Source organism: Salmo trutta, chromosome 39 (genome assembly GCF_901001165.1).
Source record: "Salmo trutta chromosome 39, fSalTru1.1, whole genome shotgun sequence".
NCBI lineage: Eukaryota > Metazoa > Chordata > Actinopteri > Salmoniformes > Salmonidae > Salmo > Salmo trutta.
Genome location: NC_042995.1, coordinates 12894268 through 12917452, shown reverse-complemented (window position 1 = coordinate 12917452; position 23185 = coordinate 12894268). Strand labels below are relative to the sequence as shown.

The 23185-nt window shown below is 42.7% G+C and overlaps 1 protein-coding gene across 1 annotated transcript; it reads left to right on the top strand.

The window, feature by feature from the left end:
• Window positions 1-536: 536 nt before the first annotated feature.
• Window positions 537-21214, top strand: LOC115179329 (zinc finger protein 260-like). The gene is made up of 2 exons (XM_029740742.1): window positions 537-893; window positions 18131-21214. The coding sequence occupies exons 1-2, from the start codon at window positions 816-818 to the stop codon at window positions 20156-20158; spliced, it is 2106 nt and encodes a 701-aa protein (XP_029596602.1). The 5' UTR covers window positions 537-815; the 3' UTR covers window positions 20159-21214.
• Window positions 21215-23185: the final 1971 nt, after the last annotated feature.

The following is a 23185-nucleotide window of genomic DNA, read 5'->3' as shown; positions in this document are numbered from 1 at the left end:
CCTTTTAAGCAAGGCAGCCATATTTTTAAACAATTATTTAACTAGTTAAGTCAGTTAAGAACAAATTCTATCAGCAATGTTTTTTAAAAAGTCAGTAAATGAGGCTGAATGAACTGTTTCGCTGCCAGACAAGGCTCCGCTGATAGACAGGTGGCAATGATTCACTCCATGGTGCTGAAAAGAAAGCTCTGCTGTTGGGACAAATGTATGTAGGCCTTAACGGTTTGTGGGCACCGTTTGTCACCGTTATAATGCAATGAATGTATTGCTTAGTGTTGTCTTGTGTAGTGGCTTTGCTGGCATGCATCAAAAAAAAAATTGGGGGTTTGCCCCACCAAATTTACAAGCTAAAATCAACACTGTCTCTCATTGCCTTCCCTAAACCCGACAAAATCCGGCGTTGTCATGTCAATTTGCTTCGCAAGCTTTCCCGGAAGTCTCGCGATTTATCTGTTTTTAGACAATTACTACTCTGCATTCATACGTAAAGTGAAACGTCTGCAAGCATTTTACGACACTTCGTTCTCAGTGGGTAGTTCAGGCTTGCTGCGTTTTTCTTCTTTTTAAACCGCATCACGTTCTGGTGTGGAGAGAGGAATACCAGCAGTGGATAGACGTGCAGCAGCACAACAACAGTCGTGTGAGATTGTTTTATTATTTACTTTGAATCAAATCTAACCAAAAGCTTCAATTTGGAACCTGCAAAAGCAGACAAAAATATTGTGTATAGAATAGAACAGCAGACTTGGTTGGTTTGCAGCCTCTGGTTTTACCAGCAAAACACCTCTGTTGGGATACAAAACACACCATTGAAAATGGCGGAACTTGAGGACGCAGGACTCCCCCAAACAATGCAGGAGACCCGAGATGAAGAGGAGCCGGGCAATTCAAAGGTAACACAATGACGCGGAGAGACCGATTTTTCACTTCAAAAGTATGCCAAACAAAAAAACATTGATTGCAAAGTTAAACAAACCATACAACTCTTTGCACAATAACTACTTTTAACAATTTCCACTGAAGATTTTACAAAAACACATTTACTCGAACAGTACAGATAAAGTTGGTTAACAGAATGACACTATAATCTCCATCAGTTTGACCACGTTTTCCAAAAACTCTACCCCGAATTAGGATTCAAAGATGTCGGCAGAAAGAATGCGGCGTCAGCTATGATATGAAGACTCAAGTAAAAATAAAATATATAGAAATATGTATATATTTCGCTTATTGAGCTACAGTAAGTGAATTGGATTAACACCCAGTAACAGAATGATGGTAATATAATTACATCATGGGGCCCTGATCTGTACAGAAATCCATAATTATGAATGTTATTCTCTTCATGGTGATGTATTCTGAGTACACAAAGGTAGAAAAATGTAATATCCTCCTTTGCATGTTTGGGTATTCTACGCACTGGCTATTATTCTGAGTTCCGTCCCCAAACAAGACCAAGTTTGGTTTGTCTGGACCAGACCAAATCTGTACCGATCATAAACATCTATGTTAAACAAGTTTGGACATTAAAGTACAGCATGGTAGTGTAGAGTATAGTTCAGTAGAGTAGACAGTAAATTATACTGAACTTTAGTGTACTAAATTCTACTGTACAGTACTCTGTTGTACCGGACTATACGCTGCCCTACTTTTATTTTACTGTACTGTCCAAACTTGTGAAACAGACATCTGATTAGTTCAGAACTACTTTTCAACATCCAGGGTCAGTTGGCGCTCAGTGGGTGAGGATGCTGATTACAGTAAATGGAAAGAGAGGGGACTAATGTGTAGGTGTCAGTAAGCGCAGGGTAGTTAACATTAACTGGAGATAGGGAGGGGTTGTCCAGATGTCACAATCCTGCTTTGACCACCACCTGACAGAAAGAGAAAGTAGGTCTAACTTTACTTGTTACTTCTGTGAACTAAGAAAAGATCTTAGCATTTTGGTAACAGAATTACTTCCATTTACAGAAGGCAAATAATTTCAGTAAAACTACATTTAAAATGTTGATATTAGTTGGCAAGTGTCTTTACACATGATTATGTTTTTATGTATTTCTAATATATTTTAAGACTATTTCTGCTAGATGTTTTCTAAAACCTCTTTTCCATCTGTTTGACCAGTGTTAGGTTCTGAACAAACAGAGTAGAGATGTCAGAATGAGTGGTAACAGGTGTAGGAACTGTGCCTGCCTTGTTTCTGGTGTTTTTGGCTCCAGCTCAACTGATTCGGACTCTCCAGTTCCACTGTAAATCGTGGTGAATCACTAGCAACACCAACTGTTAGGTTCTGAACAAACAGAGTAGAAACTCAAACGGACGACTAGAAAAAGATCAAACCAAGTTTATTCAACCCACTGGGTGATTTAGCTGCAGACACGACATACAAGTCACACAAGCATATATTTATATCTTCTGGCTGGCGGCTTCATCTTGCATGTCTAAGATAAACAATCCTTCTCTGTTAGGCAGAAACACAGTAGGTTCCTCTTACTGGTATTGTCATGGCCTGCCTAAGTGTAGGATCCTCATGGAAGTGGTGTGTGGACTGAAATCAGATGGTCTTCTGGGTGGGCCCCTGTGGCCCCCCTCCCAGCAGTGTCTTCTCTCTTTAACTGGTGACCTTATCTTGAGTTGAGTTCCACATCCCTCATGGTCCTAGTTCCAAAGCAACTGGCCTGCCTTATCAGGAAATGAAACTAGACTATTGCTCTTTGCCTCCTTGCTCACGAATATTAATATTCAGCAACAACAGGTTTTAACAGAATATGAACTTTCTGCACTTGTCACCCCTTGTAACTTTCCATACACAGCGTTCCTATTCACCCTTCATTGACTTCTTATACATGTAAAGTAATAACTTCTGGTATGGTAACATAAGTATATTTCAAGCTCAAATCCAACAGTCTCCTTTTTGAATAGTATCTCCATGCTGTTTAGCATTTTATATAAACGTTGACATTACTTATAAATGAACAGAAAATAAAACATTCTTATTCCCACAATTCATTTTTGTTATTTTATTTTTACAGGGATAATGCACAATAATCAACGTTTCAGTAAATCAACGTTTCAGTAAACTCCGCCATCATATCGTTTACACTGATTTAATTTCTGTCACTAGTTCAGCCCCTAAACAAATGTGTAAGTATGCCATCATCTGCTCATATACCTCTTCCCCCTGATGCTTGACCGTGAGAATAGTTTGGTTCCCATATTCAGTCCTCGTGGTCTGCTGGTGTCTAAAACCTTCCCTGACCACTTTACTCCTTTAGTTGCAGTACTGTAGGGGTTATACTGATGAATATAACCTCTTACGCGATAGCACTTCCCAAAATCAAATCAAATAATATGTTATCGGTCACATACACATGGTTAGCAGATGTTATTGCGAGTCTAGCGAAATGCTTGTGCTTCTAGTTCCTACAGTGGAGCAATATCAACAAGTAATCTAACAATTCCACAACAACTACCTAATACACACAACTCTAAGTAAAGGTATGGAATAAGAATATGTACATATATGGATGAGCAATGACCGAGTGACATAGGCAAGATGCAATAGATGGTATAGAATACAGTGTATATATATGGGATGAGTAATGCAAGATATGTAAACATCATTATTAAAGTGGCATTAATAAAGTGACTAGTGATGCATTTGTTAGCGTGGCCAATGATTGCAAGTCTGTATGTAGGCAGCAGCCTCTCTGTGCTAGTGATGGCTGTTTAACAGTCTGATGGCCTTGAGATAGAAGCTGTTTTTCAGTCTCTCGGTCCCAGCTTCGATGCACCTGTACTGACCTCGCCTTCTGGATGGTAGCGAGGTGAACAGGCAATAGCTCGGTTGGTTGTTGTCCGTGATGATCTTTTTGGCCTTCCTGTGACATCGGGTGCTGTAGGTGTCCTGGAGGGCAGGCAGTGTGCCCCCGGTGATGCGTTTGACAGACTGCACTACCCACTGGAGAACCTTGTGGCTGTGGGCGGTGCAGTTGCCGTGCTAGGCGGTGATACAGCCTGACTGGATGCTCTCATTTGTGCATCTGTAAATGTTTTTTAGGGGCCAAGTCTAATTTCTTCAGCCTCCTGAGGTTGAAGAGGTGCTGCTGCGCCGCCTTCATCACACTGTCTGTGCGGGTGAACCATTTCAGTTTGTCCGTGATGTGTATGCAGAGGAACTTAAAGCTTTCCACCTTCTCCACTGCTGTCCCATCTGTGGATAGGGGGTGCTCCCTCTGTTGTTTCCTGAAGTCCAAGATCATCTCCTTTGTTTTGTGGATGTTGAGCGAGAGGTTGTTTTCCTGACACCACACTCCTGAGTGCCCTCACCACCTCCCTATAGGCTGTCTCGTCGTTGTTGATGATCAAGCCTACTACTGTTGTCATCTGCAAACTTGATTATTGAGTAGAAGGTGTGCATGGCCACACAGTCGTGGGTGAAAAGGGAGTACAGGAGAGGGCTGAGAACGCACCCTTGTGGGGCCCCAGTGTTGAGGATCAGCGAAGTGGAGGTGTTGTTTCCTACCATCACCACCTGGGGGTGGCTTGTCAGGAAGTCCAGGACCCAATCGCACAGGGTGGGGTTGAGACCCAGGGTCTCAAGCTTAATGATGAGGGTACTATGGTGTTGAATGCTGAGCTGTAGTTGATGAACAGCATTCTTACATAGGTATTCCTCTTGTCTAGATGGGATAGGGCAGTGTGATAACGATTGCATCGTCTGTGGCCCTATTGGGGCGGTATGCAAATTGCTGTGGGTCTAGGGTGACGAGTTAGGTGGAGGTGATATGATCCTTAACTAGTCTCTCAAAGCACTTCGTGATGACAGAAGTGAGTGCTACGTGATAGTCATTTAATTCAGTTACCTTTGTTCCTGTACCCAAGAAGACAATGGTGGCCATATTGAAACATGTGGGGACAGCAGACTGGGATAGGGAGAGATTGAATATGTCCGTAAACACACCAGCCAGCTGGTCTCAGCATGCTCTGTGGATGAGGGTAGGGATGCCGTCTGGGCCGGCAGCCTTGCGAGGGTTAACACGTTTTAATGTCTTATGTTGGCCATGGAGGAGAGCCCACAGTCCTTGGTAGCGGGCCGTGTCGGTGACACTGTGTTATCCTTAAAGCGGGCAACATGGCCCAGAGTGCTGCGTTGTGCCCTTCTCCCTGAGTGCTGTGCAATCCGAAGCGCATCTCACTCACATGGCTCGTCATCACGTGATCTGGTCTTTTTCACAGGCTACAAGTGAAGACCGATACATCGGGGACGCAACTGCGCGCGTCCTTATCTATTTCCGAGGTACATATTGAAGATACTGTAAAAACTGTCCACATTTACTTTTCGTAAGCAAACAAGATGAGTAGGCCTAACGAACAGCAAAAGCACTAGGCTATGTCCATCTACTATCCCCCATAGTACAAAAGTTAACCTATTCTGTGCTACAAATAAATATTCCAAACATAGTCCGGGACAGTTGTGGGATGCAATAGATCCCAAATTAATATAACCACTAGCATCAAAAACTTTTTTACGCAATGTGGCTGATGCAACAGATCAGAACCTTTAGCTTAAAATGTTGATAAACTATTAGGCTGTTTCTTCACATTATAAGCGCAACAATGCGCACATGGCAGTAGGCTATAAGCACAAATGTTCCATTAGCGGGAAAACACCATTATAAAAAGTGACCGCAAATGTGATTATGCATGTAATGCTTTTATTATAAAGGTGCATTTTTATGGTGAAAATGTTCTTCCCCAAACTTCAAACTCATGCGCTGCTTATCTATGCCAGTTAGGCTCTATACCCATTAATTTTAAGAAGTTATTTGGCCACTTAAGTTGTGATACAAAACATATAGCCCTATGGGCTAGGCTACATGAGGTATGACTATGATTTGAAAAAATCACCAAAAAATGCTTTGTTTCTTATGCTAGGCATCATTCACAAGTGATTATATATTCACAAGTGACAGGCTAATATTGTCACCATCAGACTATTCTTGATTTAATCTTGTCTTTACAAATACTTAATGTGTGTAAAATTTGTTTTGATTTAGAATGGACCATTATCATGCACATGTCTCGAAACAGGGGCAGCGGGAAAAAATACATGTCATCTATGCACTTAGAGAATGGAGGAAGCTTTTCCTGTGGTTCATTTTCCTGCCAGCCACAAATCAAATCAAAATGTATTTGTCACATGCGCCGAATACAACAGATGTAGACCTTAGAGTGAAATGCTTACTTACAAGCCCTTAACCAACGATGCAGTTAAGAAAATACCTAAAAAATAAAAGTTAAAAAAGAGTTAAGAAAAACAAATAATTAAAGAGCAGCATTATGTACAAAACAAGTTACGAACAACGTGAAAAAAACTAACAAAATAGCATGATTGGTTGAGGGCCGATAAGACGGCAGCCCTACCCACCGTCGCCATCAATGCTTATTATTCATAGACTATACTCCTGTTGTAAAGATAAACATAAACAATGTGCTTAATATTAGGAAAGTTGAGAAATAAATATAGTAGGCCTAGTCTATATAAAGCTGATGGCCTCTACTAAAAAGAGGATCCCATCACTCTGTTTTCTTTCGCAATTGCATAGCCTATGAAGTGTTTGATTTGATTTTCGATTTCATTTGCGTTGAAATCAGAGTGATTAGAGGGACAATGGAGTGCTGAGTACCAGGCAGTTAGTAAGTTTGGTAGGCTACTAATGACCAGCAGCAGCATCAGAGCTTGGCGAAGCCTAATTACCATGACTAAACGGTCATGTGGAATTTGACTGCGTTCTTGACTCGTGACCGCCAGTGTGGCTGTAATACGGTCACCTCAACACTCCGAGGTAGCACTAATCTGAAAGATATTAACTGACCCTCAGCTGATCGAGAACCCAGGCCCATTATGTCAATTTAAGGCAGGAGAGAAAATGTAGTTTAATTCCTTAGACTCTGTGCCATTACTTTCTTTCCATACTTCTTTCTGTACCAAGATTACACCTTGTTCTGAACAGCCTATGCCCAATGTACTAGTCCTGTTATCAAGTTGTTCCTCCCAGAGTACTGTGCCTTTTGTGATTAGTGACCTCTCTGGTCTGTGTGGCGGTAGTCCTGACTCTTCCCAATGTACTCTCGTGTCTTTGTATTTGGCCACCCATTCTATGCGTTTTGTCAATCTATCCGTCTTACATGTGGCATTGACCATTACAGCAACTGACACAGACTAGGGTGGTTAAAGTACCTCCTAGACCTCATCCAACTGCTTGTTTACAGTGGAATCTACTCTTACTAAGGCTGCCGCCTTGGCGATTCCCTATGGCTATTTTATCTGTATGACTCGTATGCGCTTCACATTTCACTACTGCTAATTTACTGGGTAATTGACACGCTTCAAATAATGCTTCTATTTGCCCATTTTTGATTGGTGTTCCTGTCACACACAGCATACCCCGTCACCCTCTTCCCTTCTGTGGTCATGTAACTAGAGCCGTCTGTGTAATTTGATCTGGGTTACATACATGCGTTTCTTCCTCCCCAGGCAACGCCGTTAACGACGCAGGATTCAAAGCACCGATTTTATGGCATTGTAGATTTTCCCCATTAAACGTTAACCCCCATTCTGTCCATCTCGCACTAGTAATGTGCTGTTAACTGTGGTTGCTACAGCATGTGGAACATAAAGATCTACTTTTTGACCCATTGTGATCGATGCAGTGTTATGCAAAACCATTTCTGTCGCCTGTACTGCCCTCAGACACGGCAGCATTCCTCTCGCTACCGAGCCTAACGATTTACTCCAGTACATGGTCTCTCTTTACCCCCATGATTTTGCGTATCCACCGCACTACAATGTCCTTCCTGCTCATGTACAAAAATGTTAAAAGGTTATTTTAGGTTTGGTAACCCCAATGCTGGCGCTTGACACAATTGCTTTTTTAACTCAAACTGTGAGAGAAATTACAAATTGACCTGATTTGTTTGATATTAATAGTTCGATATTTCTGTCCTGTTAATGCTACACCTGTTGTATTCGGTCAGAGTGAAGGCTGTGAGGCCGATACGTAAAGCTTATTAAAGAGCAATGATGCTATCAAGAGCAGTGTGTGGGTTTATTTTTTTCTAATTTTATTCAACTGTTACCATGCACCTGCAAAAAGGAGAGCTCAGATGTGCGAGTGCCTTTTGAATTTAGAATATGACGGAATAAAATGTCTCACAAAATTGAAAAGCCCTAGAGTTTTCCTGAGTGTGCGATGAGTGTTTGGTCGTGGTCGCCAGAGAACTCAGATATGTTAACTCCTGTTTGGCCATTTGGGCTTTCTTATATAATGCTTTGTGACACTGCTCTGCCAAATAGTTTACTATTGTTGTAAGGTCTCTGTATGAGTTGCTTTGTTTTTTGACACCAACAACAAATCATCTATGTACTGTACCAGACGGAACCCTCAAATGTACTACTTAAAAAATATATATATAGATATATTTTTGAGATTTTTTTTTATGCTGTGTGTTACAAAGTTACTGTTTGTAAATCCCATTGGTACCCTTGACTACGTAAACTGCTCCCTCTGACAACAAAATCCGAACCAGTATCGTGACTCCTACACAGCCACCTGCACTGACCAAAATCAGTTTTTCATGTCACGCACGCTGTACTAGGGCTGGGCGGTATACCATATTTTACTATATACTGGTATGGATGCATGGACCGGTTTGGGTTTTTATTTTACCTTCTATAACGTTATTTGAATGTTGGGTTTGTTAACCTCTCTTGGGGAGGTGGGACGCCACGGTTCACACTATTAAACAGCCAGTGAAAAATCAGAGCGCCAAATTCAAAACCACAAAATGTCATAATTCAAAGTTCTCAAACATGGGACTATTTTAAAGATGCACGTCTCCTTAATGTAACCACATTGTCCGATTTCAAAAAGGCTTTACGGCGAAAGCATAAAGTTAGATTATGTTAGGACAGTTCCAACACAAGAAAAACCACACAGCCATTTTCCTAGCAAGGACAGGCGTCACAAAAACCAGAAAACCAGCTAAAATTATGCACTAACCTTTGACGATCTTCATCAGATTACACTCCTAGGACATCATGTTACACAATACATGTTTTTTTGTTCGATCAAGTTCATATTTATATCCAAAAACAGCATTTTACATTGCCGCGTGATGTTCAGAAAATATTTTGCCTCCAATACTGCCGGTGAATCAGCACAACAATTTACAAAAATACTCAAACGTTGATAAAATATTAAACTGTTATTCAAAGAATTATAGATGAACATCTCCTTTATGCAACCGCTGTGACAGATTTCAAAAAAGCTTCACGGGGAAAGCACACTTTTGCAATAATCTGAGTACTGTGCTCAGAAAAAGACATCAAGCAATACAGATACCCGCCATTTTGGAGTCATCTAAAATCATAAATAGCATTAGAAATATTCACTTACCTTTGATCTTCATCAGAAGGCACTTCCAGGAATCCCAGGTCCACAATAAATGTTGTTTTGTTCGATAAAGTCCATAATTTATGTCCAAATACCTCCTTGTTGTTTCCGCGTTCAGTAAGCTACTCCAAGTGTAGGAAGCGTGGCCGAAAAGTCAAAAAAAGTTATATTTACGTTCGTTCAAACATGTCAAACGTTGTATAGCATCAATCTTTAGGACCTTTTTAACTTATAACTACAATAATATTCCAAACGGACGATTCCAATGTCTTGAAAAACGTTTTGGAACACAGCTACCCATCATGTGAACGCGTGCCAATGAACTCATGTGCTTTCCTGAGTCAACAAATTCCAACTTCCTCTGTTTGCTCTCTGTTCATCATAGACGCCTCAAACAACTTTCTAAAGACTGTTGACATCTAGTGGAAGCCTTAGGCAGTGCAAAATGAACCCTAAGTCACTGTGTGTTCGATAGGCAATGACTTGAAAGGACTACAAGCACCAGATTTCCCACTTCCTGATTAGATTTTTCTCATGTTTTTGCCTGCCATATGAGTTCTGTTTATACTCACACACATCATTCAAACAGTTTTAGAAACTTCAGAGTGTTTTCTATCCAAATCTACTAATAATATGCGTATTCTAGTTCCTGGGCCCGAGTAGTAGGCCGTTTAATTTGGGTACGTTTTTCATCCGGCCGTGAAAATACTGCCCCCTACCCTAGGGAACTTAAATGTGATACGCCGTGTGTAACGTCCATTTTTATAGTTTACTCCGCTATTTGAGTCATCACTCTCTCTCCACACCGCTTTCCACACAGACCTAGTCCCACTTCCTGTCACTCAAGGAGCACATTTGTCGTTGCTTGACCACGAGACACTTTCGTTAAGTCTGCATGGTCAATGCAGCACATGCAACACTGTTGATGGCAACAATGTATCAAATTGTATTAGTCACATGCACCAAATACAACAGGTGTGGACCTTAGAGTGAAATGCTTTCTTACGAGCCCCTAACCGACAGTGCAGTTTAAAAAAATATGGATAAGAATAAGAGAAAAGTAAAGAGGAGCAGTAAAAAAGTAACAATATATACAGGGGGGGTGCCGGTTAGTTGAGGTAGTATGTACATGTAGGTAGAGTTATTATAGTGACTATGCATAGATGACAACAGAGTGGTGGGGGTGGGCAATGCGCGTAGTCACTGGGGCCAAGCTAGACTTTGTGCTCCGATACTGCTTGCCGTGTGGTAGCAGAGAGAACAGTCTATGACTAGGGTGGCTGGAGTCTTTGACAATTTTTAGGGCCTTCCTCTGACACCGCCTGGTATAGAGGTCCTGGATGGCAGGAAGCTTGGCCCCAGTGACGTACTGGGCCGTTCGCACTAACCTCTGTAGTGCCTTGCAGTCGGAGGCTAAGGTAGTTGCCATACCAGGCAGTGATGGAACCAGTCAGGATGCTCTCGATGGTGCAGCTGTAGAACCTTTTGAGGATCTGAGGACCCATGCCAAATCTTTTCAGTCTCCTGAGGGGGAATAGGTTTTGTCGTGCCCGCTTCATGCCTGTCATGGTGTGTTTGGACCATGATAGTTTGTTGGTGATGTGGACACCAAGGAACTTGAAGCTCTCAACCTGCTCCACTGCAGCCCGTCGATGAGAATGGGGGCGTGCTCGGTCCTCTTTTTCCTGTAGTCCACAATCATCTCCTTTGTCTTGATTACGTTGAGGGAGAGGTTGTTGTCCTGGCACCACATGGCCAGGTCTCTGACCTCCTCCCTATAGGCTGTCTCGTTGTTGTCGGTGATCAGGCCTACCACTGTTGTGTCATCGGCAAATGTAATGTTGGAGTCGTGCCTGGCCGTGCAGTCATGAGGGAACAGGGAGAACAGGAGGGGGCTGAGCACGCACCCCTGAGGGGCCCCTGTGTTGAGGATCAGCGTGGCAGATGTGTTGTTACCTGCCCTTATCACCTTCGGGCGGCCCATCAGGAAGTCCAGGATACAGTTGCAGAGGGAGGTGTTTAGTCCCAGGGTCCTTAGCTTATTGATGAGGTTTGAGGGCACTATGGTGTTGAACGCTGAGCTGTAGTCAATGAATAGCATTCTCACATAGATGTTCCTTTTGTCCAGGTGGGAAAGGGCAGTGTGGAGTGCAATAGAGACTGCATCATCTGTGGATCTGTTGGGGCGGTATGCAAATTGGAGTGGGTCTAGGGTTTCTGGGATGATGGTGTTGATGTGAGCCATGACCAGCCTTTCAAAGCGCTTCATGGCTACAGATGTGAGTGCTACTGGTCATTTAGGCAGGGTTACCTTAGTGTTCTTGGGCACAGGCTCTATGGTGGTCTGCTTAAAACATGTTGGTATTACAGACTCGGACAGGGAGAGGTTGAAAATGTCAGTGAAGACACTTGCTAGTTGGTCAGCGCATGCTCGCAGTACACGTCCTGGTAATCTGTCTGGCCCTGCAGCCTTGTGAATGTTGACCTGTCTAAAGGTCTTACATCTGCTGCGAAGAGCGTGATCACACAGTCTTCCGGTACAGCTGGTGCTCTCGTGCATGTTTCAGTGTTATTTGCCTCGAAGCGAGCATAGAAGTACTTTAGCTCGTCCGGTAGGCTTGTGTCATTGGGCAGCTCTCGGCTGTGCTTCCCTTTTGTAGTCTGTGGTTTGCAAGCCCTGCCACATCCGACGAGCATCAGAGCCGGTGTAGTACAACTCGATCTTAGTCCTGTATTGTTGCTTTGCCTGTTTGATGTTTTGTCGGCGGGCATAGCGGGATTTCTTATAAGCTTCTGGGTTAGAGTACCGCTTCTTGAAAGCGTCAGCTCTAGCCTTTAGCTCAGTGCAGATGCTGCCTGTAGTCCATGGTTTCTGGTTGGGGTATGTACGTATGGTCACTATGGGGATGCCGTCAACGATGCACTTATTGATGAAGCCATTGATAGATGTGGTGTACTCCTCAATGCCATTGGAGGAATCCCGGAACATATTCCAGTCTGCTAGCAAAACAGTACTGTAGCTTAGCATCTGCTTTATCTGACCACCTTTTTATTGATCTAGTCACTGGTGCTTCCTGCTTTAATTTTTGCTTGTAAGCAGGAATCAAGAAGATTGAATTATGGTCAGATTTGCCAAATGGAGGGAGAGCTTTGTATGCATCTCTGTGTGTGGAGTATAGGTGGTCCAGAGTTATTTTCCCTTTGGTTGCACATTTAACATGTTGATAGAAATTAGGTAAAACTGATTTAAGTTTCCCTGCATTAAAGTCCCCGGCTACTAGGAGCTCCACCTCTGGGTGAACGTTTTCTTGTTTGCTTATGGCGGAATACAGCTCATTCAATGCTATCTTGGTGCCAGCCTCTGACTGTGGTGGTATGTAAACAGCTACAAAGAATATAGACGAAAACTCCCTCGGTAGGTAATGTGGTCTGCAGCTTATCATGAGAAACTCTACCGCAGGCGAGCAATTGCTCGAGACTTCCTTAGATATCGTGCACCAGCTGTTTATAAAAATACATAGACCGCCACCCTTTGTCTTACCAGACGCTGATGTTCTATCCTGCCGGTACATCATATAACCAGCCAGCTGGTATGTTGATATTGTCGTCGTTCAGCCACGACTCCGTGAAACATAAGATGTTACAGTTTTTGTCCCGTTGGTAGATTAATCTTCCCAATAACTCGTCCATTTTATTGTCCAAAGATTGCATGTTTGCGAGCAGAATTGAGGGGAGTGGGGGTTTATTTGATCGCCTCCTCCTCCTCAGAAGGCAGCCTGCCTTCCGGCCTCTTTCTCCGCCTCCTCTTCACGCAGATCACTGGGGTCGGGGCCTGTTCCCAAGGGAGCCGTATTATCCTCCGCCTCGGGTTCATCAGAGTCGTGAAAGAAGAAAAAGGATTCTGCTTGTCCGTGGTGAGTAATCGGAGTCCTGATGTCTAGAAGTTATTTTCGGTCATAAGAGACGGTAGCGGCAACATTTTGTACAAAAATAGTTAATAAATAAGTTACGAACAAAAAAACAATAGGTTGGGGACACGTAACACTGCCTTATGTTCCGGCGCCATTTGACACAATTTGATCTTATAAACCCACAAGCGTTCTATAATTAGAATATTAGTTTGTGTTTCTTACATCTGCAAACAGCTAGTTAGTATTTTCTTAGCAAGTTAAGCTAAATCGTGTTAGCCACTAATGCTAATCTCTAGTTAGCTGGCTAATTAACTAATAAAGCAAACGTAGCTAGCTAATACAACCAGTGCTAGTGGAGGCCTAAATCAGCATGTTTGTGCAACAGTATTTTATAAATCAAAGAGGAATAGGGGAAGCATGAATATGTTGGCTATATGAATAAAGATTTAATGTAGCCAAAGATTATAGGGTCCCCTAGGAAACACGGAACGTCACTTTGGTTCCTACCCTGTCGCAATAACTCGTCCATGGCATTTCCATTCGTTGTCATGTCAAACACTGTATAATCTATTTCCATGATTCCAAAAGTTCACCCAAGTGTTTTAATCTAAATTGCAATTGCAACATTTGGTTAAAAGTAAGGCCTAGTATTTTTGCCCATATCGTGGCAGTGTGGAAAGCATCTGAAATGAGTGCAGGAAATGCAGAAATTGATGGAAATGCAGGAAATGATTTTTAGGTTGAATTGAACAGTATAAACCAATCAGAATGGAGAAATACCCCTTGAAATAATTTAGAATATATGTGTTGCCATCCTAGGGTCACGCACTACTCATAAAGCAAATGTAGAACTTTTATTCATCAACAACATAAAATACTGTCATACTGTCTAAAATGTGAAAAATACCATGATATGATATTTTGGCCATATCACCCAGTACTACACTGTACCAGTCTGAGGGAATAGATGCCAGTAGGTCTGCCAAATCCACTACTACTGGTGTGATTTTCATTGCATGTTTGTTTAAGCCGTGAAAATTCACTTTAAAACGCCATTTTAGTCCTTTCTTTACTAGAAATAAAGTGCTGTTGCATCGGACTGGTCCTCGTACCGCAATTCTTTTAAATCTAACTAGGCAAGTCAGTTAAGAACATTGTTATTTACAATGACGGCCTACCTATTTACAATGACGGCTATGCCTCGCTCTAGTAATATTGCCACCGATTTCTCAGCCTCCGGTTTAATAGGATATTGCTTTATCGTTGGCAGTGGATGTACCTCCACCACAACAGGGTTACAGCCTTCAATCTGACCGCGTCTTTTGCCCATAGGGGATGATCCTGAAACAACTATTGCTCGGCTTTCACCGTCTGTACTGCCAATGTTAATTTGTTACCTTTTGAGAATCCACTCCCCTAGCTTTTCGCAGAGATTATCCAACCCCAACATTGGTTCCACACCCGTCGCCATGTAAAATGAACAACTGGTCCTATGATATAGGACATGGATAATAGTTGTATTGCTTTCGATTCCGCCCGTTACCCCGCTGAATGTGGTACTTTTTACCTGTCGCAAATTTAGCTAATTTCTCATCGTAAGCAATTAGTGATATTTGAGCGCCGGTATCTACTAGGAAGCTGTGTTTGACGTAGCCTCCTACGTCTCCTTCCACATAGAAACCGTTATCTTGCTGAACCACAATCGACTGCACAGAGGCCAGATATACAGTACCAGTCAAAAGTTTGGACACCTACTCATTCCAGGTTTTTTTTCTTCTACATTTTCTTCTACATTGTAGAATAATAGTGGTGTGAACTTTTGACTGGTACTTTATATAACAAAATATTCCCAACTGCTGTTAAGAATCCCTCACTTTTTCGTCATTCGTGATTGCTGGGACACTCATTCTACCCTGTTTCCTCAAGAAACTGAGATTTTTGTCCTTCTTTTAGTGGGTCTGGTGCTTCTTTCATAATGCTACGCATTTCATTCACACTCGGGGGCTGATGGGGATGCTGAATTTGGATCCGTACTTGGGGCTGCACGTCAGCTGGGACTCTTTGTCTCGTATAATATATAACCCGGGCTGCATGCGTTCGTACTGGACGCACATCTCTATGATTACCTGGATCATGCTGATCCACTATCCAGGACTACGATGTCCGGGCTAGTAATGTGCCCGTCCTCCGCATCTCGCAACCCATATCGCTATTTTTCCTATTTTAAGAGACGGGTATAACGGTGGTACACTAGATGTACCTGTTTCACTTTGTAGCCTGGGGGCGAACGGTGGAGGAGTGGCAATGGCATATACAAGTATTTTGATACTGTTGAAGCGAAACCATGACTGGTTTTATTTGCTTTTGTCTATCCTCAAGGGCTCCCTCTAATTCCTGATTTCCTTTTTACTCTTTTGTAACGCATTAGACAATTCCTGCTTCTGTACGCATGCCCTTCGGATGTGCCTAGTTTTTAATGTTTTTATTAGTCATTTTATTGCTCCATTTTACCTGGCAGGTTTTTATTTTTGACCTTTTTTCCATTTTTATCCTTTGCTGATAAAGTGCCGTGGTTAGGATACAGGTGTATTGTGGTCTGGGTCGTTCTTTGATTTCAGTGTTCCACAATACGATGGCACCCATACACTCTTGGCTGGATTTAAACTGTCCATTTGATGGGATGTGTACCAATTTTGTCTGATTTTTGGTTAACTTGCCTCACCACTTATTTGATTCTTGGTGCTGTTAGTATGCCCTTTTTTCAGCGCTTCTAATGCTTTGGTAACATTCTCCCTTTCCACCCCTCCCGCTCCAGGAGTCTCCTGGCCTCCAGATGCCATATCAGGTATTATAGGCTCCGCTCCACCCCCAACAGTGTATAGAACCGTGGGTACAGAAACCTAAACACTCACCTTCTATTAATGACTTTCCCAAGGCAGTGATACCCACTCCCCCGGAGAGTAGTAACAGTGTAGCCGCTGGACGACACTGTGTTGTATTGTATGCCAATTCACCACAGACTATTGTAGACGACTAACCAAGGAGGGGGCTGCCCTCTAGAACTTACAGGCAACCTTCTATCACCATCCACATTCCCACTCACTGACAATGTTTCATCTTTAAGCACAGATATCTGCTATTCTCCACCGAGCGCACTTCGGGCCTTTCTCCTTCTACATGGACTACTTCTCTACAACTTACTGTACTAGTATACAAGAATGACAATTTATCCACACACACACTTTATGGCCACCACGGCTGGGGCTTTCACCCCCTGGGACCTTCGTCCCACTTACGGATCTCTCAGGGAACCAACCCCACCTGGGACCTATCCTACACGGAATCTACCCTTCACCGTGGGGTCACCCACGGATCTCGCAGGGACCCAACTCCACTCTGGACCTATCCTTGCAGAACCTACCCTACACCATACATCTATGGCTGTTCGTAACACAATGGGACTACTGAAGAATCTCAGGTTTCCTAGGTCCGTATCCTATAATTTGTGTTCAGCCTATGACTCATCTCCCAGAGATGTCAGAATGAGTGGTAACAGGTGTAGGAACTGTGCCTGCCTTGTTTCTGGTGTTTTTGGCTCCAGCTCCACTGATTCGGACTCTCCAGTTCGACTGTAAATCGTGGTGAATCACTAGCAACACCAACTGTTAGGTTCTGAACAAACAGAGTAGAAACTCAAACGGACGACTAGAAAAAGATCAAACCAAGTTTATTCAACCCACTGGGTGCTTTAGCTGCAGACACGACATACAAGTCACACAAGCATATATTTATATCTTCTGGCTGGCGGCTTCATCTTGCATGTCTAAGATAAACAATCCTTCTCTGTTAGGCAGAAACACAGTAGGTTCCTCTTACTGGTATTGTCATGGCCTGCCTAAGTGTAGGATCCTCATGGAAGTGGTGTGTGGACTGAAATCAGATGGTCTTCTGGGTGGGCCCCTGTGGCCCCCCTCCCAACAGTGTCTTCTCTCTTCAACTGGTGACCTTATCTTGAGTTGAGTTCCACATCCCTCATGGTCCTAGTTCCAAAGCAACTGGCCTGCCTTATCAGGAAATGAAACTAGACTATTGCTCTTTGCCTCCTTGCTCACGAATATTAATATTCAGCAACATGTTTGAACAGAATATGAACTTTCTGCACTTGTCACCCCTTGTAACTTTCCATACACAGCGTTCCTATTCACCCTTCATTGACCCCCAACATGTACATTTCTTATACGTGTAAAGTAATAAATACGTTCTAGTATTTAATAAGTATATTTCAAGCTAGAATCCAACACCAAAAATCAAAGCCTTTCCTTATTCCTAATTTTTTTAGGATGGAAAATGGTTGAACATTTGATATGCCTTCATTTCTCAAAAATATAGGCTCTTAACTTTCATTTGACACTTCACATACTAGTGCTCATGGGGCTTTTTACATGGAAATGCACACTACTAATACTGTCAATGAACCTTCTCTGGCCTCGATCACAAGCCAATGCAATCAATATGCTATATCATGGTGATCATCATTATCATGTTGATACTGCTAGGTAATACAAATGATTAGACCTAACTACTACTGTAAAAATGCATCGACCTAAGTTATTTGTTTAGCTATTTATTGTATATGCTATCTATTCTAATTTGGACTTGAACCATAATGAAAAGTAGACTTTTATGTATTACAAAATTTTGTTTGAGAGAACAGAGACGATAGGCCTACTAGTAATTATGCTATTTTAAATGTTTTTCCAGGCAGAGGAGATGGACACCTCAGAAGACCTGCAAGATGACAACCTGATCAAGCAGGAACACTTCTACAGTTCTAATAATGAACAGCAAGATGGACATTTGGCAGTTAGGAGGAATGTAATACTAGAACGAACTAAATTCAACCAAAGACAACAAGAAGCAGGAGAGACAGCTGATGATTTTATCACTGCACTTCATTGTTTGTCAGAACATTGTGGTTATGGAGCTCTGCTCAGTGAGATGATAAGAGACAGACTAGTCATGGGCTTACTTGACAGAAGACTTTCCGAGCAATTACAAATTGACCCAGAAATAACACTGGATAAAGCTGTCACACGCATTCGTCAAACTGAACTTGTGAAAAAGCCACAGGACCTGCCGGAGAATAGCTTCAAAGTTGCCAGCAGTGCAGCAAATGTAGACGGTGTGCTTTCACATAGCAAACAGCAATGCCCAGCCAATACCCAGTGCCAATCAGAGAAGAAGACTCAAAACTCAGAAAGACCACAACAACCCCAAACAACACAGGAGAATGGAGAGGAGCCCCAACATACTGGTGACACTGATGAGTGGATCGAGGGTTTCAGTCCTGGAGGAGAGAAGCCTCACTACTGCTTTGACTGCAGTAAGAGCTTTAGAAAAGTGAGGGATCTTATTAGACACCAGCGAACACATACTGGAGAGAAGCCTCACCACTGCCCTGATTGTGAACAAAGTTTTGCTCGATTAGATCGTCTTAAGTCACACCAGCTAACACATACAGGAGTGAAGGCTCACCAATGCCCTGATTGTGACAAAAGTTATTCTCAATCGTATCATTTGAAAAGACACCACCAGCGAAAGCATATGAAAGGGAAATACTTCCACTGCAATCATTGTGAGGAACTTTTCTCCAGGCCTAAAGATCTAAAAACACACATGCATGTACATGCTGGAGAAAAGGTATACCTTCAGCAAGAAACTCATACAGGTAAGAAGCCTTACCACTGCTCTGAAATGAATCAGTGCTCCGACTGTGGGAAGAGCTTTCGACAAGTGGGGGATCTTAAAAGACACCAACGAACACATACTGGAGAGAAGCCTTACCACTGCCCTGATTGCGACAGAGGTTTCGGTCGATTAGATCGTCTTAAGTCACACCAGCTAACACATACAGGAGTGAAGGCTCACCAATGCCCTGATTGTGACAAAAGTTATTCTCAATCGTACCATTTGAAAAGACACCACCAGCGAAAGCATATGAAAGGGAAATACTTCCGCTGCAATCATTGTGAGGAACTTTTCTCCAAACCAGAAGACCTAAAAACACACATGCATGTACATGCTGGAGAAAATGCATACCTTCCACAAGAAACTCATACAGGAAAGAAACCTTACCACTGTTCAAGGTGTGATAAAAGATTTCCTGACATGGCAAAACTAAGATCACACCTTCCAGTACATACTGGAGATCTGGCACTCCACTGTTCTGACTGTGGAAAGTGTTTCTTAAACAAGGCAAAGTTTGAAAGACATCAAAGAACACACACTGAAAGTGTACTATACCTCTGCACTGACTGCGGGGAGGGTTTTACAAATATGCAAAGGTTGGAAACGCACCAGCGAATACACACTGGAGAGAAACCATACCACTGCACTGATTGTGGGAAGAGTTTTGCACTTGAAAAAACATTTAAGTGTCACAAGCAAGCACACAAGTTCAAACTCTCTGGAGAAAGGACAGCCTATCCTTGCTCGGAATGTGGAAATACCTTTTCTCGTTCATGTGACGTGATGACTCATGTGAGAAGGGTGCATAATAAAGAGAGACCTTTCCAGTGCTCCTGCTGTGGAAAAAGATTTTTCCAAAAGAACTCACTCACAATACACATGAGAATTCACACTGGAGAGAAACCATACCACTGCTCAGACTGTGGACAAAGCTTCTCTCAAATTAACGACAGAAAACGCCACCAGAAGAGGCAACACTCTGGAGAGGAGAAGACCTCTATTCTGCAGTCTGAAAGGCAAAGTCATGGAGACACTCAATAAGGACTACTACAACAGACACAAAAATGCAATAAAGTAACAGTATAACTGACTTATTGCAGATTTTTATTTTTACTAATAGTAAACTTTATTTTATAAATCACATTTTAAAAATCTTATTCTCTTAGTTTCCACCCTGCATAAATTGAGTTCATCAACCCTCCCCTGCACCTAAAGCATTCCATAAGGCCAAACAACCAAATGGGTAATTATTTGCCCAGTTAAACTACCCAAAATACTATTTGAAAGATTACAGTAACTGTAGTAAACATGGACTATTAGAACCAAGGTGTGAATATCAGCGACGTGATCAGAGTATAAATCATGTTTGGAATAATTTGGGAAATCCAATTAAAAATAACAATTTCTCAGTATTGAAACTGGTGAACTGTTATTAGATGCCCATGTTATTTAGGTTGTACTCTCCTCACCTCTGAAAGAGCCGTCAGAAGGTAACCGTAGCTGAGTTTTACATATTCACATTTTTTTAAGTGTCTTGAATCCTAAAAGCCTTTTCCACATCTCTTGCATGAGTATGGTCTGACTCCTGTGTGCACTTGCATGTTGGCTGCAACATGAATGGCTTGTCTGAATCTTCTCCCGCAGACGTCACAGCTGAAAGGCTTCTCTCATGGACTTGCCTTTTGCGATAACGGATTAGTAGAAAGTCTCCCACAATCACTGCACTTATGTGGTTTTCTCACTTGTATTGATCAGCTCATGTATCTTAAGAGATTGTTTTGTGGAAAGAGATTTATTACAACAACCACAAGCATTGGGCTTCTCTCCAGTGTGTAATTTCTGGTGATAGTCAAAAGTAACTTTATGGAGAAAAGTCTTTCCGCATGTGGAACAAGTGTATATGTTTTCTCCTGTGTGAATTCTTCCATGTGTTTTCAGAGAACAGATGGAGATGAAGCCCTTCAACCATATCTCACAGCTGAGAGGGGTTTGGTTGGTCAGTTTTGGTTGTCTTGCTCCTTGAGTGTTTTACCCATTACCCGTGTGTGATAGCTTGTGTATTCTCAGTTGATAATTGTTATAAATTCTTAACACGTACAGTGGAGTCTAATAATGATAACTGTATAAAATAAATAACTCAAATACTGAGCTATATTTCAGGGGCGGTAGGTAGCCTAGTGGTTAGAGCAGGTAGCCTAGTGGTTAGAGCGTTGGACTAGTAACTGAAAGGTTGCAAGATCGAATCCCCGAGCTGACAAGGTTAAACTAAATGACTATCGCCCCGTAGCACTCACTTCTATCATCTTGAAGTGCTTTGAGAGGCTAGTTAAGCATCATATCACCACCACCTTACCTGACACCCTAGACCCACTTACCGCCCCAATAGATCGCACTGCCCTATCCCATCTGGACAAGAGGAATACCTATGTAAGGATGCTGTTCGTTGACTATAGCTCAGCATTCAATACCATAGTGCCCTCCAAGCTCATCATTAAGCTCGGGGCCTTGGGTCTGAACCCTGCCCGGTGCAACTGTGTCCTGGACTTCCTGACGGGCCGCTCCCAGGTGGTGAAGTAGGAAACAACACCTCAACTTTGCTGATCCTCAACACATGGGCCTCACAAGGGTGTGTGCTCAGCCCCCTCCTGTACTCCCTGTTCCCCCATGACTATGTAGCCACGCACGTTTCCAACTCAATCATCAAGTTTGCAGACAACACAACAATAGTAGGCCTGATTACCAACATTGACGAGACAGCCTACAGGGAGGAGGTGAGGGCCCTGGCGGAGTGGTGCCTCTCACTCAACGTCAACAAAACAAAGGAGCTGATCGTGGACCTCAGGAAACAGCAGATGGAGCATGCCCCTATCCACATCGATGGGACCTCAGTGGAGAAAGTGGAAAGCTTCAAGTTCCTCGGCGTACACATCACTGACGATCTGAAATTATCCACACAGACAGTGTGGTGAAGGCAGCGCAGCAGCGGCAGCGCAGCAGCACCTCTTCAAACTCAGGAGGCTGAAGAAAGTTGGCTTGGCACCTAAAATCCTCAAACATTTACAGATGCACAATCGAGAGCATCCTGTCGGGCTGTATCACCGCCTGGTACGGCAACTGCACCGCCCACAACCACAGGGTTCTCCAGTGGGTGGTGCGGACTGCCCAACGCATCACCGGGGGCAAAATACTCGCCCTCCAGGACACTTACAGCACCCAATGTCACAGGAAGGCCAAGAAGATCATCAACCACCCGAGCCATGGCCTGTTCACTCCGCTATCATCCAGAAAGCGAGGTCAGTAAAGGTGCATCAAAGCTGAGACTAAAAAACACCTATCTCAAGGCCGTCAGACTGTTAAATAACCATCACTAGCTGGCTTCCACCCACTTACGCAACCCTGCACCTTAGAGGCTGCTGCCCTATATACATAGACATAGAATCACTGGCCACTTTAATAATGGAACACTAGTCACTTTTTATGTGTTTATAATACTGCTTTACCCATCTCATATGTACACTACCATTCAAAAGTTTGGGGTCACTTAGAAATGTCCTTGTTTTTGAAAGAAAAGCACATTTTTTGTCCATTTAAAATAACATCAAATTGATCAGAAATACAGTGTAGACATAGTTAATGTTGTAAATGATTATTGTAGCTGGAAACGGCAGCTTTTTTATGGAATATCTACATAGGCGTAGAGGCCCATTATCAGCAACCATCACTCCTGTGTTCCAATGGCACGTTGTGTTAGCTAATCCAAGTTTATCAATTTAAAAGGCTAATTGATCATTAGAAAACCCTTTTGCAATTATGTTAGCACAGCTGATTTTAAAGAACCAATTAAACTGGCCTTCTTTAGACTAGGTGAGTATCTGGAGCATCAGCATTTGTGGGTTCGATTACAGGCTCAAAATGGCCAGAAACAAAGAACTTTCTTCTGAAACTCGTCAGTCTATTCTTGTTCTGAGAAATGAAGGCTATTCCATACCAGAAATTGCCAAGAAACTGAAGATCTCGTACAACGCTGTGTGCTACTCCCTTCACAGAACAGCGGAAACTGGCTCTAAC

Coding starts and splice junctions, on each gene's coding strand:
- LOC115179329 (XM_029740742.1), top strand. CDS start 816: ATGGCGGAACTTGAGGACGCAGGACTCCCCCAAACAATGCAGGAGACC. Junction 894..18,130: donor AGGAGCCGGGCAATTCAAAG/GTAACACAATGA, acceptor ATGTTTTTCCAG/GCAGAGGAGATGGACACCTC.